Here is a 16,664-nt window from a genome sequence, read left to right on the forward strand (position 1 = left end):
AATACGGGCTGGGAGGCCCGCGCGGAGGCCGCCGGCGGCGGCAGCGGGGGGAGGGGCGGCACAGGCCCCGCCCCCGGCCCGGCGACTCCCGCGCCTCACGTCGGGCGTGGCCCCGGCAGGGATGGGAAGGGGCGTGGCCGCTGTGGGGGCGTGGCCGAGGCGCGGACGGGGCGGGAGGGCGCGATCCCGCCCCTCCAGCTCCGTGTGGGTTTTTGGTTTCTTTTTTTTTCTTTTTTTTCTTTCCTTTTAACACTCTTTATACATCAGTGCAACGGATCTGGCGGCTCTGCTGAATTTAACAGATCCGATTCTGTTGGCCACACTTGGTTAGGCTCAGCTGTCTTGTATCGTGTAATTTGAAGTACAGAGAAGGGTTGGTTGCAGTGGAAATAAATTCTATTTTATAGACCAATGTCAGCTCTGAAGGAGCAAAGCCATTTTGGAAATCGAGTTCTTGGCTAGTGTTTCCTTTTAGGCACGACAGCGCCGTTAAATATATACAAAATGAAGGGCGAGGAGATGATTTTCCACACAACACACTTTGCTTGGAAAATCCAAATAGGTAATCCCTTGGCTGCACCTGGGTTTTCTACATCCCATTCCAGATCTCCTAGAATGAAAAAAACAAAACAAAAACAGACATGATGAGTTACACCCCAGGTTTTTGCCTTTTGGGGAGCATAGCAGGAGCATAAAAGGAGAAAATGGAGTGTCAAAGACCCAAAACGACAACAAATATAGTAGACAAGGGAAAAGGAGAGAACACAAAGGCATATCAAGACATTTGATCTTAAGAAAAATTGCAACCTAAGCCATTACTAAATAAAAATGGCAGTACAACAAATTTGGAGGAGCCTTTGCCTGTAATCAGTTCAAATCTGAACTAGGAAATGCCGATTCGTTTATGCTGCTTGACTTCCATTATGGGAAAAGAGTTTTTAACGTGTTTGTGTGTGTCACTTTTTATTTTTTAAGCAAGAGTGGTATAAAAGATTGTTTTATGATGGCTTTATTCATAAACTCTCATTTTTTCCTTAGATGTTGTAAATGAAACCACTAACCTTGACTAAAATTCAGAGTGAAATTATTTCCTAAGTATCTGAAGAGTTTTTTCTTTATATAGTGCCCAAAATTTTGATTAGTCATTTTTCAGTCATTGTTCATACTTAAGTAGGGTAAGTTTTATTTTTTATTTTATTTTATTATTTTTTTTAATGGTACCATGGATTGAAGCCCAGAGGCGCTTATCCCCTAAGCCTCATCCCCATCCCTTTTTATTTTATACATATATTATGTAGAGACAGGGTCTAGCTGAGTTGCTTAGGGCCCCGCTAAGTTGCTGAGGCTGGCTTTGAATTTGGGGTCCTCCTGCCTCAGCCTCCTGAGCTGCTGGAATTACAGGCATGCTTTGATTGTTTTGATGAGATGTCGTCATCTGATGGTCTTTTAAAGTTAATGTGGGACAGCTAATGTCCAGTCTCCCAATGTTAAAGAAAGCTAATTAGAATGGGGGGTGTGCCCTTTTATTGTCAATGGATTGAATAGTCGGATAGTACCTATCTAAGGTAAGGCTTCTTCAAGTCTAGTTGTTTGTGCACATTTTAGTAAAAAAAAAGTCATACAGAAACAGATTACTGTGACTGATGAATAACATACTCTTCGCTCTTTTTTTTTTTTTTTTTTTTTTTTAATTTGCTGGGGATTGAACCCAGGGCTTTGTGCTTGACAGGCAAGCACTCGACAAACTGAGCTATATCTCCAGCCCTACTCTTCACTCTTATTAGTTCTGGCTTGATACCGGTCAAGATAAAGTAGAAATTACTGTATGTTGAAAGATATGCTGGATATATAAGATAAAATGACCATTCAAAGATTAAAACATGAGTCCTATGATAGTGTGTGGGCAATTGTCTGATTATTATAGGCACTCTTAAGAGGAGATACCAATTCACTTGTTTTATAAAAATGAGATTATATGCTTGTTAAAATGAAATGCAGACAGACTTGGCGTACTCTTGTAACTATAGCAACTCTAGAGGCAGAGGCAGGAGGATTGCAAGTTTGAGGCCAGCCTCAACAATTTTAGTGAGACCCTTAGCAACTTAGCAAAATAAAAAGGACTTATCAAAATAAAATAAAAATCTTATCAAAATAAAAAGGACTGAGACTATATGTTGCTCAGTGGTAAAGCACCCCTGGGTACAATACCCAGCACTCCCTAAAAAAGAAAGAAATGCATTTTATAGTTTGACCTTAGGTGCCTTCTGATGAGACCAGACTTACAAAAAAAAACAAAACTGTTTTGGTGAATGTGCTGCATCAAAAACTGAGATCTGTGTGAATTCCACTAGTTTGACTTATTTTATAATTTTTTTAACATGTCATATACAACAGTATTCAAAGAAAAAAAATCTTTGTAATAGTTTACTGGATTATGCAAGAATAAGTTCTAAATCTTTCACACTGCCTCTCTTAACTGTTATTACTGCTCATTGAAAATATTAAAGGGCCTTTGAGCACTTTCTTCAGTAGTTTCCTCATTACGTACAAGACCAAAATAATTCCTCAGATGTGTCCTGGCATATTTCTAAATTACAGTTTGCTTTAAGGAAAAAAATTAAAAAGCATCTCTCTGGTTTCAGAAGCAATTTGTAGGACCTGTTACTTAACAACTTTTTAGTGACTCCTAAACAACAAGTCATATTGTAACAGGTCACTATGAATGTTTTCATTCATTAAGTACCCAAGGGGTCACAGGAGAGGTTTGGCGGGCTATGTGAAATGTAAGCCCCAAATTTCTAGGGGAAGAATTTCTCCAGATATCTAGAGGAAAAATGGCTGAGAGATTGTTTGACTTTATAAGATGAACAAAACCTAAATTAGTGCCTAGGCAAAATAATTGAACCCAGTAAGCTGTTGTTTTAGACTGAATTATGTCTCGCCCAAATTCATATAGTTGAAGCATTCCCATCTAGTGCCTCAGAATGTGACTGTATTTGGAGATAGGGCTTCTAACTATGTGATAAAATTAAGTGAGGTCATTAGTGTGCACCCTAATCTATCTGGTGTCCTCATAAAATGAGAAGATTTGGACTTATAAATAAACACCAGGGGCACACACAGAGAAAAGACCGTGTAAGGACATGATAAGAAGACAGCCACTTGCAAGCCCAGGAAAACAACCTCAAAAGAAATCAACCTATTAAGAGGTACTAGGAGTTAGGATTTTAACATGTCTTTTGAGGGAGGCCATAATTCAACCCACAGCAGAGAGTTCAAAACAGCTTCAGGCTGTTCATCTTGGACCATCAGTTTGCTGCTTAAGCTATTTCTGAAAACTGAAACTATAGGTAGAAAATGGGTTTGGGGTGAAAGTTTTAGGAATGAACAGATTATGGGTGCTGTTATCAGCTATGTCAATTCTGCTTGCTCAAGGAAACTACATAGAACAAGATCTTGTCAGTACCTTCTAGCTTAATAGCATTTCGATGAGCAAGCATAGATATGAAAAAAAAAAAAAAATTCAAGCAAGAATGGGAAGAAACTTGGGAGAAAAGATAGGGATAGTTATATATAGTAATAAAAAAGTATAATAGAATTCCAAAAAGAAGGATGATTGATAAAGTTGCTTGTTGAACGCAGAAGAGAAGTTTACATTTTTGTTCCTTAAGTATAACAGAGCAGAAATAAATATGCATTCCAATTAAAAGAAAAAATAACAATGAAATGACACTTCAAATAAGGTGAAATCATATGCAGATGTTAGCTAAACTTTGACAGGAATAAATTCCTAATATTACCACCAAGGTGGGGGGGGGGGGGAGAAAGGAAAGAAAGAAAGAACCCAACAACTTCATCTTGAACAACTAGCCTCCAAGACTGTGAGAAAATAAATTTCTGTTGTTTATGCTTCCCAGTCTCTAGTTTTTTGGGGTTTTTTTGTTTGTTTGTTGTTGTTGTTATGGAGGTCCTAACAAACTATACGGCTATGGGACTTTTTTCTACTTAAAATTAAGCTTATTTGAAAATCTAAACTTACTTAATCCTAGTATTGATCAGTTTTCAAGTACGTTCTGTGGTATGAATTGAGGTGGTCATTTAGCCATGCCAGTAGGTAGTGTGGTGTAGTGGGTGTAGCCGTTTTTTCAGAGGAGCATCTATTATTGAAGAAACAAGATGTAACTTGTCTCCATGGGCCTAATCTCCTTTACAGAGGGCTTCTAAGAATCTGAAATGTGAAGTCACAGTGAGGTCACACACAAGATGAAAGAGTAAATTAAAGTACCCTAGAACCAAATCAAATTAAATTAAAATGTGCTGTATTAAAATGTATTACAACTAGGAATTAAATCAAGTCTCAATTCCTGCCTGCTGCAAAGTTATGAAAGTACTAATGTCTTAGTTTTGATCAAATTACCTGACCTTTCATCTAGGGTAATGAACATTATCACTGTGTTGAGTTGTCTTTGAAGACTCATTTGTATTGTTGTCCCCATCTTTAAGAAAATATCTCATGTAAGACTTGTTTTTTGGTGTGCACCGCCCCCCCCAGCAGATGTTCACCTGGGATTGAACTCAGGGGCACTCCACTGCTGAGCCACATCCCCAGCCCCATTTTGTATTTTATTTAGAGACAGGGTTTCACTGAGTTGCCTAGCGTCTCGCTCTTCCTGAGGCTGGCTTTGAACTCGAAATCCTCCTGCCTCAGCCTCCTGAGCCACTGGGATTACAGGCATGTGCCACCATGTCCAGTTTGTTTGGGGTTTTGTTGTTGTAGTAGTTTGTTTCTTGTGATGCTGGGGATAGAACCCAGTGCCTTACACATTGCTAAGCAAGCGCCCTACCACTGAGCTATATACCCCAGCCCAAACTTGTTTTAAAATGAATTTTGGCTTAAAAGGCCGTCTTTTATGTATTAATGGCAGATTGTCAAAATTTAATGATAGTTTTAAATTTTTCTTTAAAAATGTAGAAATTTGCTGGTGTTTATGGATATTGCTGAGTGGAATAAATCCCAGAGTAATGATTTGGGTAATAATTCATTGCACATATGTGAAATTTGTGCTAGGCTCAGTGAAATGTTCAAAACAGACATTATGATCTAGTAAGAAAGGTAACTTACAGGGCTGGGAATATAGCTCAGTTGGTAGAGGGCTTGCCTAGCATGCACAAGGCTCTGGATTCAATACCCAGCACCACCAAGGAAAAAGGAAAGGTAACTTATGTAATGAAGTAAGTATGATACAAAGTAGAAAGTGTTACTTGCAACTTCACTGATGTTAAAAGGAGCAAAAGAATAAAAGAGGGTTCTTTTACTATTTCTAAAGGACTCTTAAGTAGCCTATGTTTTTGAGCCATCCAATATTTTGATATGGTAGGAGGGTGAGACGTTATCTTCCCATTTAATGTTATCTTCCCATTTAACTGGTGAGGATGCTGTTGCTCAGAAACCCACTCTTAATTGCTGTCCTAGTACTTCTTGTTCTTCATCATGTCAGACAGAGTTTATGTTCTTCACATGTAGAAAAGCAGATTGATGTAATTTCACAGAAAAATCTACAGACTGACAAACAATGTAGCAAATCTTGGTGAATTCTTAAGGAATAAGTAGTTCATGAGGGTGGCCCAGGAATGTGTAGACAGTGAGCAGAGGACCCAGCCCAGGCAAAGCTGGGGAAGTCTCCCCTTATAGGTACTACAGAGGTCTAGCCTCCTGCTACAAAAGGGGAGGATGGAACTACACATCCTGGAATATAGCCTTGTGCGTGATATGAGGTTTCCATGTTCATTGCATCATGTGTCCTCTTTCCATTCTCTGCTCTACTTTGTTAATAAAAGTTGTTGTTTTATATTTGTTGCTGTCCACCATGAGTTACAAGTTTGTTGGAGATAAAAGCTATATTTAACCCCTTATGATTTATATATTAATAGTGTAGCTTTGATAGCTCAAAAAAAAGTATACCATTCAGCTTCCTGTTTTATTTTTTGTACTGGGAATTGAACCAAGGACCTTGCACATGCTAGGCAAGTACCATATCACTGAGCTATATCCTAGTCCTTTTTGTTTTGTTGTGAGGCAAGATCTCCCTAAATTGCCCAGGCTAGCCTCAAACTTGTGATTCTCCTGCTTCAGACTCCTAAGGTCCTGGGATTATAGGTGTGGCTTCATTATATCTGACTTCATTCAGTTTTCTGAAGCACCATAAGTATGTTTATTGTTGACAGTTTGTTGGTCTTAATATATTGTTTTTGGCCAAAGACTATGAATGGAAATGCCTAATGTTTTTTCTTTTTTTTTTTTTTTTACTATGTCTTCATTCTCTTTTAAACCAAGCTCCCTCTGCATTCTTGAACTTAGTCTCCCTTATTCTCTCTTCATTCATGTTTTATATTTCATCCTTTTCTCTCTAATCTTTGCCTCTCCCATTCATCAGAGGATATCCTCTTACCCTATACATGGAAAAATCATGATCAGTAAAGGACTCAAGTCTTTAAGACATCACTGGGCTAGACAACTGCTTGTACAGAGCCACTGCTGATCATAGCAGCCTTTTCTAGTCGGTTACTATAGAGACAAATGACATTAGATGGAGTCACACTTGGCAGAAACTAGGCAAGTAGGCTTTGTGAGAATGGAGGCTTTATATGCATAGTCATTTAGAGTCAAAAATTGGGAAGGTTAAGAAGGGGACAGTTTTCACAAATGAGCTAATAGGTAATTAATTGGTAGATGTTTGGTATAATTTGTGCCTATCGAGGCTTTGATTCTAACATACAATGAATCCACCTCCAAGTATCATCTGGTATGATTATACAGTAATACTTTTTAAATAACAGTTTTATTGAGATATAAACATATCACATACCATATAATTCATTCATTTAAGGTAACTGAGTTTTTAGGGTATTCACAGTTATGCAGCCATCACCACAATCAATTTTAGAATATTTTCATCATCTCAAAAACATATTTTATACCCTTAGCTATCGCTACCAGTGTTCCCTTCTTCCACTAGTAAGTAGTCACCAAATTACCTTCTGTTGATAGGTTTGTCTATTTTGGACGTTTCATATGAATAGAATCATATAATTCATGTCTTTTGCAACCTGCATCTTTCAGGCATAATGTCTTTGATGCTTGCATCTATGTTGTAGCACTTATTGATACTTAATTCCTTTTAATTTCCCAATAATATTCTTTTATGTGATTATACCACTTTTTTATTTATATATTATCCCTTAATGAATTGTTTCTATTTTTTGACTTGTATGAATAATGTTGCTATGAACGTTTACGTACAGGTTTTCATTTTTCTGAGTATATGCTTAGGAATAGAATTGCTGGGTCATATACATGGTAACTTTTGAGGCACCACCAGTTTTTCAAAGTAGCTGCACCATTTTGCTTTCCCACCAGCAATGTATGAATCTTCTAGTTTCTCCACATTACCCTCGACACTTATTCCTGTTTGATTATAGCTGTGGTAGTGTGTGAGCAGTATCTTACTGTGCTTTTGATATGCATTTCCCTCATGGCTAGAGATGTTGAACATCTTTCATTTACTTATTGGCCATATGCCTGTCTTCTGAGGGAAAATGTCTAGTCAGATCTTTTGCCCATTTTTTAATCTGAGTCATTTTCTATTCTATTATTGATTTGTGGTTTTTATATATTCTAAATACAAGTCTTATCAAATATATGGCTTGTAAAAATCTAATCCCATTCTGTGGATTATCTTTTCATGTTCTTGATAGTATCCTTTGTAGCATAAAAACTTTCTTTTTTTTTTTTTTTTTTTTTTTTTTGGTGGTGCTGGGGATTGAACACAGGGCTTTGTGCTTGTGAGGCAAACACTCTACCAACAGCTACATCCTCAGCCCAAACTTTCAATTTTGATGAAACCTATATCTGTTTTATCCATTTTCTCTCTTCTTCTGGTTTGTTTGTTTTTGTTTTGTTTTTTGCTTGTCCTTTTGGTGTAGTTTCTTAAAAACCATTGTCTAATCCATCCAGGGTCATGGAAATTTACACTAGTTTTCTTCTAAGAGTTTTATACTTTTAGCACTTTATAGTTAGGTCTTTGATCCAGTTTAAATTAATTTTCATATATAACTTGAAGTCAGGAATTTTTTCTGGCTATCCAGTTTACCAACAGCATCTATTGAAAAAACTATACTGTGACTTGGAACTCATCAAAAATGAATTAACCAGCCAGGTACAGTGTCACACGCCTGTAATCCCAGCAGCTCTGGAGGCTGAGGCAGGAGGATAATAAGTTCAAAGCCAGCTTCAGCAATTTAGTGAGGCCCTAAGCAATTTAGCAAGATCCTGTCTCAAAATAAAATGTAGGATGTGACTCAGTGGTTAAGGACCCACAGGTTCTATCCCAGGTAACCTCCATAAATGAATTGACCTGAAATGTATGAGTTTATTCCCAGATTCCAGACAATTCTATCTTGTGGGTTGTGGTTGATCAATATTCTCTCTTTTTTTTTTTTTTTCCAACGACTGAGCTATATTCCCAGTCTTTAAAAAAATTTTTTGTATCGAGACAGGGTCTTGCTAAGTTGCTGAGAGTCTCACAGAATCACAGAATCTGGTTCTAAACTTGCAATCCTTCTGTCTCAGCCTCCTGAGTAGTTGGGATTACGGGGGGTGCCATTACACACAGCTTATTGATCCTTATTCTTATACCAATGCCACATTTTCTTGATTACTATAACATTGTAGTAAGTTTTGAAATCAGGAAATATAAGTCCACTTTTGTTCATTTTTCAGGATTGTCTATTTAGGATCCCTTGAATTTTCATATGGATTTTAAGAATACCTTATTAGTTCTGCATAGAAGCCATCTGAGATTTTAATCGGGTTTTCATTGAATCTATGGATTCCTTTAAGGAGTATTACCATCTTAACAATACTAAGTTTTCCTATTAATGAATGTGAAATGTCTTTTCAATGATTTGGTTTCTCTTAGTTTTTAAAACAATATTTTGTAGTTTTCAGAGTGTAAATTTTATACTTCTTTTGCTACTATTCCTAAGTACATTATTCCTTTTTAATACTTTTGTAAATTGAAACATTATTCAGATTTTTTCACTTTTATTTGCAACTATGTAGACATACAATTTTTATTGCATCCTTCAGTCTTGATGAGCTCATTTATTCTTATAAATTTTTGGTGGCTTTAGGATTTTCTATATGCAAGATCATGCCACCTGCAAAAAAATAGAATCTTACTTCTTCCTTTCCCTTTCAAGTGCCTATTATGTCTCTTTTTTTCTTGCCAAGTGCCCACCTAGAACCTCTAGCCTTCCTTCTGCTTGCTTTGGGTTTAGTTTGCTCTTCTTTTTTCCATTTCCTTAAGGTAAAAGTTTAGGTTGTCAAATATATTATGGTTCTACATTTTATAGGCCCGATTATATACTTGCTCTAAAAATCAGTTTAGAAAAGAAATGTGCCTTTAAACTGATTTTGCTAATTGCATAATTACCTTTGCTGGTGCTTGTTTTTCTTTCTTATGGACTTAAATTACCATCTGGGGTGATTTTCCTTTGAGACTGAAAAACTTTCTTTTAATTTCTCTTTTTTTTTCCACCTTTTTTATTGGTGCATTATAGAAAATATGGAATGCTCCATGAATTTGCCTTTTGCAGAGGCCATGCTAATCTCTGTATCATTCCAATTTTAGTGTATGTGCTGCTGAGCCAGCACATTAAGTAATTTCTTAAAAGTAATTCTTTTAAGATGGGTTTGCTTGCTACTAATGCTCCCAGCTTTGTATATCAGGGAATGTCTATTTTGTCTTTATTTGTGGAAGACTGTTTTGCTGGATATAAGATTCTTGGTTGATAGTTTTACTCTTCCAGCAATTTGAATATGTTGTCCCACTGCCTCTGGCCTCCACTCGTTCTGATAGGTCAACTCTTAATATTTTTCTTATTTTTAATTTTAATTAACAATAGTTATACAAATTTATGGTATATATGTGATATTTTGAGTAGCCATTGATCAAATGAAGGTAATTAGCCCATACATCATCTTAAACATCATTTTTTTAAGTGAGAACATTCAAAATTCTCTATTCTAGCTATTTTGAAGTATATAATAAATTAGTATTAATTATAGTTACCCTGCTATGTTGTAGAACATTGGAACTTATTCTTCCTATCAAACTATAGTTATGTACCTTAACCAACCTCTTTATGTCCTCTCTCCCCCACCTTTCACAGCCTCTGGTAATCTCTGTTCTACTCTCTACTTCTAGGATGTCAACTTTTTTACCCTACACAGATGAGTGATATTGTATAGTATTTGTCTTTCTGTGCCTGGCTTACAACTTAGCACCATGCCCTCCCAACCCATCCATGTTGCCAAAAATGACAGGATTTTATTCTTTTTTTGTGGCTTAATAATAATCCATTATGTATATATACCATATTTTCTTATCCATTCATTTCTTGATGAACACACAAGTTGATTATCTTGGTATTGCAAATAGTGCTGCAATAAACATGGAAGTGCAACTCTTTCTTTGATATACTGATTTTCTTTCCTTTGGCTATCAAAGTAGCCAAATAGCGAGATTGGTAGTAGGATTGCTGGATCACATTGTATTTCTGCTTTTAGTTTTGTGAGAAATCTCTATACTGTTTTATGTAATGATTATAGTAGTTACGTTCCCACCAATAGTGCTTGGAAGGCACTCCCCATCATTGCCAGCATTTGTTACTTTTTGTCTTCTTGATAATATTCTTATTAATAATCTTAATCTTATTGGGGCTTCCTTATAAGTGAAAAGATGTTTTCCTCTTACTACTTAAAATTATTTTTCTTTTTATCTTTGGTTTTCAACATGTTTACAATGATTTGTGTGGGTTTCTTTATTTTGCTTGAGGTTTGTTGAGCTTCTAGGGTGTGTGGACTAATGTTTTTCATCAAATTTGAAACATCTTCAGCCATTAGTTTTCCTAAGATTTTTTTTTTTCTGATTTTCTCATTAGCTTTCCTCCTTCTTGTACTCCCATTATTTATATAATGGTCCATTAAAGGTATACAACATTTCTCTGAGTCTCTGCCCATTTTCTGTTATGCCTTTTCCTTCTGTTTATATTGCATAATTTCTACTAATGTGTTTTGAGGTTTGCCAACTCTGTCTACTAGTTCAGATGTACAGTTAAGCCATCTAGTGAATTTTTCATTTCAGTTATTATGTATTGCAAATCCAGAATTTCCATTTTTTAAATCATTTTAATCTCTATTTGTTGAGATATTGTCCTTTCCTTGTCCTTAGTTCTTGAAACATTTATAATTGCTGCTTTGAAGTCTCTGCCTATTAAGGCTGACATCTGGGCTCTCTCACAGACAGTGTCTGTTGTCTTCTTTTTCCATGATTGGGCCAATTTTTCCTGTTTCTTTGTGTGTCTTATACTTTAATTAGTGTATTGTATTAGCTCTTTATGTTGAATCGCTTCACCCTTTCCAGGGCTTATTTTTTGTTGTTTATTTGTTAAGTAACTCAGCTAGGTTATTTTAGTGAATTCTGTGACCCTGGCTGTGTGAACTCTTCAGAGGGAACAGGTTTTTGCATGCGTGCAGTCACTTGAGGGTGATAATGGTTTCAGCAGGACTTTTGTGTCTTTCCTGGATCTCCTTATCAAGGTGTCTGCCCTGTTTGGTGTAATAATTAGCTGTTAGGCTCCCCTAATTGCTTATTGCTCTATTGTGTTTGGTTTTGTTTTTGGTACCAGGGAATGGGCCCAGGGCGCTTAAGCACTGACATGCAGTTTTTTTATTTTTTATTTTGAGACAGAGTCTTGCTAAGTTGCTTAGGACCTCGCTAGATTGCTGGGGCTAGTTTTGAACTTGCAATCTTCCTGCCTCAGCCTCCTGAGCTACTGGGATTATAGGCATGTGTCCCTGTGCCTGGTACTTCTCTATTATTTTTGACAAAGCCCCAGGGTATAAGTTGCTAGGTATTCTGAACTAATTACATCTGATCCAGGAGTAGTTTTTTAGCTTAGAATTTGAGGTTTGTTCTGACCCTAAGAGGTTTCCTCTTAACTCTCTCTTTTCCTTAAATGGTAAACTAGCTGGTCTATGGTTTAGCTTATTGCTATTATTTTAGCTTATTGCTATTATTTAGCAATAAGCTACCAACCTTCTTTTTGTTACTTGTCTTCAAAATCTTGATTAAACAGTAACTTCCCTGTACTCTATTCCAAATAAAATCAATTTCTTTAGGGAGAACTTTGGAGTTTTGTGTTTTTGTGGACTGTCTGTATAGTATGAATCAGTTTTCTATGACTATAACAAAATTCCTGAGACTGGATAATGTATAAAGAAATGTATAAAGAAAGGGAACTTATTTATCTCACAATTTTGGAGACTTACAGTCCAAAGAGCTTGTTGCTCACTCTAGTTAGGGCCCCCGTTGACTGAATCACATCATGGTAGATGTCATAGTAGGAGCATGTGCAAGGACAGAGATCACATGGTAAGAAAAGAAACAGGAAAAGATCAAGGAGGGGCCAGTCTCGCTGATATAAAAGTGACCCTCTCACAGGAACTAACCAAGGTCCCACGAAAACTATCAGTTCTTTCCAAGGCCAGTGCCCTCAGTGACCCAGTCATCTTGCACCTCTTAAAGGTTTCATACCACCTCCTAACACTACCACATTGGGAACCAAGCTTCCAACACATGAACCCTTTGGTAGCCTTTCTACCCAGTCAAACTCTTTCAGCCACTGTCCCAGGCTCTGGGAAGGAATGGTATTCTCTGCTCTTATTGGCTTTGCCTTTTCAAGACTAGAATATTTACCCTAAGGTGAGCTGAATTGAAGGTAAGTGGGACCCCCCTGTATTTTTGGCATGTCACACCTAGGTTGACTGTCTGCTCCGTGGGTTAGGATTGGATGGAGGAAGAAGTAAAGTCCCTGATCTCTTGACCACACCCATCAGGAAGTTAGCCTGTATTGTCAGAGTTGAGGAGATAAAAATTGCTGTCTACCTTTCCTGGTGAGAGCTGAGGTGACAGGAAGCCCCTCTTATTGACCGCACCCACCCATTGTAAAGCTTTTATCCAGCTAAACTGGGGGAAAAGGAGAGGGAGAAACAGATTGTGATTTAAGTGTCACAGACTCCTGCTATTCTTACCAAGATTTTTTGAGTAATTTTTTTTACTGTGTTCTAAAAATTGTAACTTGGTTGGGTTATTAAAAATAATTTCCAGTTATGCTGGTTTCACTGGAACATGTCTGTGGAGCTTCTTACATAGCCATTCAGAAGTGATGCCACGATGTGTTTAGCCCCCTTTTTTATTATTCAGTCATTCTAAGTGCAGGTGTTCTGACTGGTTTACCAGTAACTTCTGATGCCACTGTTCCACCCATTCTGTTTTTAAGAAATCTTACTAGAATGGACCAGCAGTTCCATGTCATCATGAAGGAAATGTAATGTTCATGCAATAAGTTTCACACAGTGACCCCTGAGCATTACCTTAGGATACACACACACCACAAGTCAACAGGAAGATTAAGGCTATTGTTATTTTGTTAATTTGTCTGCCAAAATTGCCAAACAATTGAGCAATCTCAATTTTTTCCTGCAAAGGACAACATTTTTCATGTGTAATAACCTTCCCTAATAACTGTACTTTTTAAAGGGTATATGTAAGTGTTTATTGATTGGAAGTGCTAGTTGGGAAATTAAAAGAAAAGTATAGTAGAGAAAGGAGATATAAAGTATCCGGTTGCAGGACTGGGATTGTGGCTCAGTGGTAGAGTGCTTGCTTAAGCACATGCAAGGGCCTGGGCTTAATCCCCAGCATCGCCAAAACAACAAGAAAAAGTCATATTTATTGGTGCTTTTTAATTTCATAAATTAGAATTGATTTATTATCTTGGTGTCCCTTCATGTCTTCCTGAAAGACTCCCTATAATATCTCATGTACGATAGGTCTGTTAGCACTAATTTTTTTTTTTTTTGCCTTTTTTGGTTTTATTTTCCTTCACACTAACCAAATTATATTTTTTTGCTTAATATTTTTTCATTGTTTCATATGTGTTGTGTTTAGCTGAATTTCATTTTTCATTTTTATGCATTATATTCCATAATATGAATATAAAACTATTTATCTCTTCTATCAGTTGGTAGACTCTTCAGCTTCTAGGTTTAACTATTATGAAGAATTTGTGAAAATTATGCACACATTAAGAATTGTGGGCATTCTTATACACATCTGTCACTGGGTGCACACAATCGTTCACCTTTAGAGAATAGTCCTAGCAGTAGAATTTGAGGTAAATTAGTATAAATAATCACAATGTTTTTAGATATTGTCAAGAACTTTTTTTCAAAGTAGTTGTGTCTGTTATTACTCTCATTAGCAGCCTGTGTCATTAGCCATATTTGTGGGTGTTTAATGGTATCACATTGTGACTTTAATTTGAAGTTCTCCAGTTACTCATGAGGATGAGCACCATGTTATATATTTATTGACTTTAAGAATTTTTCTTTTGTGAAATACCTTTTTAATTCTCTTCTTGGTTTTTCTATTAGATTGTTGGGGTTTTTTTGTTTTGTTTTGTTTTTATTGTCTTTGGTTAGGTTATCCAGTGCTTGAGTGAAAAACCACTCCAAGATCCAAAAGCTTATTTTTGTTAGTAAATCTGCAATTGAAGCAAGTATCAGCTAAGACAGGTTTTCTCTCTTCCCATGTATATCAGCCAAAATTGCTCAACTGAGACTGGAAGACCCACTTTCAAGATAACTTGCTCATGGCTGGCATCTTGGTGCTGGCCGTAGGTTGGTAGCTCACCCAGGGATATGTATGTGTCCACTTTCTGTTAATACAGGCCTCTATCCGGGTTGCTTAGGTTTTTACAACATAGTTGCTTGGTTCTAAAATCTAACATTCCAAGAAAACAAGGCAGAAATGCATGGCATGTTTTATGATCTAGCCTTGAAAATCACAGTGCGTTACTTTAACCATGTTGGTTAGAGCAATCACAAAGGCCTTCCCTCTCAAGGAGAGAGCATATGTTCAATGTCTTTTGACATATTTATTTGCTATGTGTTTATTTTCTATGGTAAAAGATCTGTTCAAATCTTTTGCCCATTTTTTTTGGTCTTTTTTTTCCCTATTCTTACGGAGTTTCTTGAATTCTTACTACATTCTGTATACATGTTGTTTAATAAAACAGAGTTTAAAGGTATTTTCTCCCAGTCCCTTGCTTGTCTTTCACATTTTTTTAACATTGTTTTTGGAAGAACAAATATTCTTTATTTTGTTGAAAATCAAGTTATCATTTTTCTTTGCATACTCTTTGGTGTCATGTGTATGGAATCTTTGCCCAGCTGTCACAATTTATTTTCTTTAATTAATAAAATTTGTTGTTTACAGCATTTTTAAGTTCATAACAAAATACAGCAGAAAATAGAGTTGTCATAAACCCCTTGTTCCTTCCCTACCGCCTCCCCATACATATACAACTCCCCTGTTATCAATGTCCAGTTTTAGAGCAAAACATTTATTAGAGTTCAGAAATCTACATTGACATGTGTCATTATTATTCAAAGTCCATAATTTATATTTGGGTTCACTCTTGTTTATATTTGATAGGTTTTAACAAATGTATACATATTCATGTAATGATTCCTGTTCTCTATAATCAGACCCTTCTTTATAAAGAGCACGTATAGACTGTCTTGTCCTAAGATCTCTGGAGATCTGTTTGGTCCTTCCAACAGTAGAGCATTCAGTCAGGGCATCTACCAGGAGACACACAAATATTTTCCAGAATGTAAGAACTTCTGGTACATTTTACTGCCTGGTACCTGAAATAATTGCCCTTATGCTATCCATTTTTGGTAGACTACAAATAAAAACCTTGGTCCTACACCTTTCTCTTAATATGTAGTTATTTCTTTCCTTCATAGTATAAGACATGCTTTTGAAAATAAAAGCTGACATAGCTTCCTTCTTTCCTTAGGTCTAACAGTAACGGCTATAAAGGACTCAGGAGAATGGAATTTGGAGGCTGGGGCATTAGTACTTGCAGATGCTGGCCTTTGCTGTATTGATGAGTTTAATAGCCTTAAAGAACATGATAGAACCAGCATCCATGAAGCAATGGAGCAACAAACCATAAGTGTTGCTAAGGCTGGGTAAGCATTTCTTTTCTTTAAAATCTATAGAAACAGATTATTTAATTCATAGTTAAGGGAAAATGGGGACCTTATTTGTCCTATCACGGATTATCAGCTATTACCCTTCAAGATACACCTTTCAAGTTTCCTCTTTAGAATACAGAGGTATGTGAGGAAATAAAAATGAGTTATTGGGAAAAAGAAAGTGTAAATGTAGATTGACTTAACTAATGGAATGAATTTATGAAAAGCTTTCAGTGTGGGAATCAACTTATTTTTTTTCTTTTATTCAGCAAATATTGTACTTTGGGCATATCATTTTATTAGGAATTTTGAAAGATTTAAAAAGGAAAAAATATCATAGTTTCTGCTTTATACATGCATGGAAGGTTGACCACAGCATATGGAAAACTTAAATAATAAGTAATATATATTTGCATAAGATGAAGTGCCTTTTGTGACTCAGTGATGCTCAAGATTGAAATATGCTAGTCTCTGGCTGCATATGACCAAT

At 36.4% G+C, this 16,664-nt stretch overlaps 1 protein-coding gene and 1 pseudogene across 7 annotated transcripts in view; one reads left to right on the forward strand and one right to left on the reverse strand.

The window, feature by feature from the left end:
* The window catches only part of Mcm9 (minichromosome maintenance 9 homologous recombination repair factor), an 85,644-nt gene that overhangs the window by 34,069 nt on the left and 34,911 nt on the right, over nt 1–16,664 (forward strand). For 5 of the 7 annotated variants that reach the window (XM_047559709.1, XM_047559710.1, XM_047559712.1 and 2 more), the window contains one exon: nt 15,994–16,168. The exons of 1 other annotated variant lie outside the window; for it this stretch is intronic. In XM_047559709.1, coding sequence (XP_047415665.1) covers nt 15,994–16,168 — 175 coding nt within the window. Of the gene's footprint in view, nt 1–15,993; nt 16,169–16,664 lie in introns of those variants that run through there. One more of the 7 variants, XR_007109608.1, reaches the window with a different exon arrangement.
* LOC124989803 (uncharacterized) lies at nt 9,621–9,715 on the reverse strand (annotated as a pseudogene).

This window comes from Sciurus carolinensis, chromosome 7 (assembly GCF_902686445.1).
Source record: "Sciurus carolinensis chromosome 7, mSciCar1.2, whole genome shotgun sequence".
NCBI lineage: Eukaryota > Metazoa > Chordata > Mammalia > Rodentia > Sciuridae > Sciurus > Sciurus carolinensis.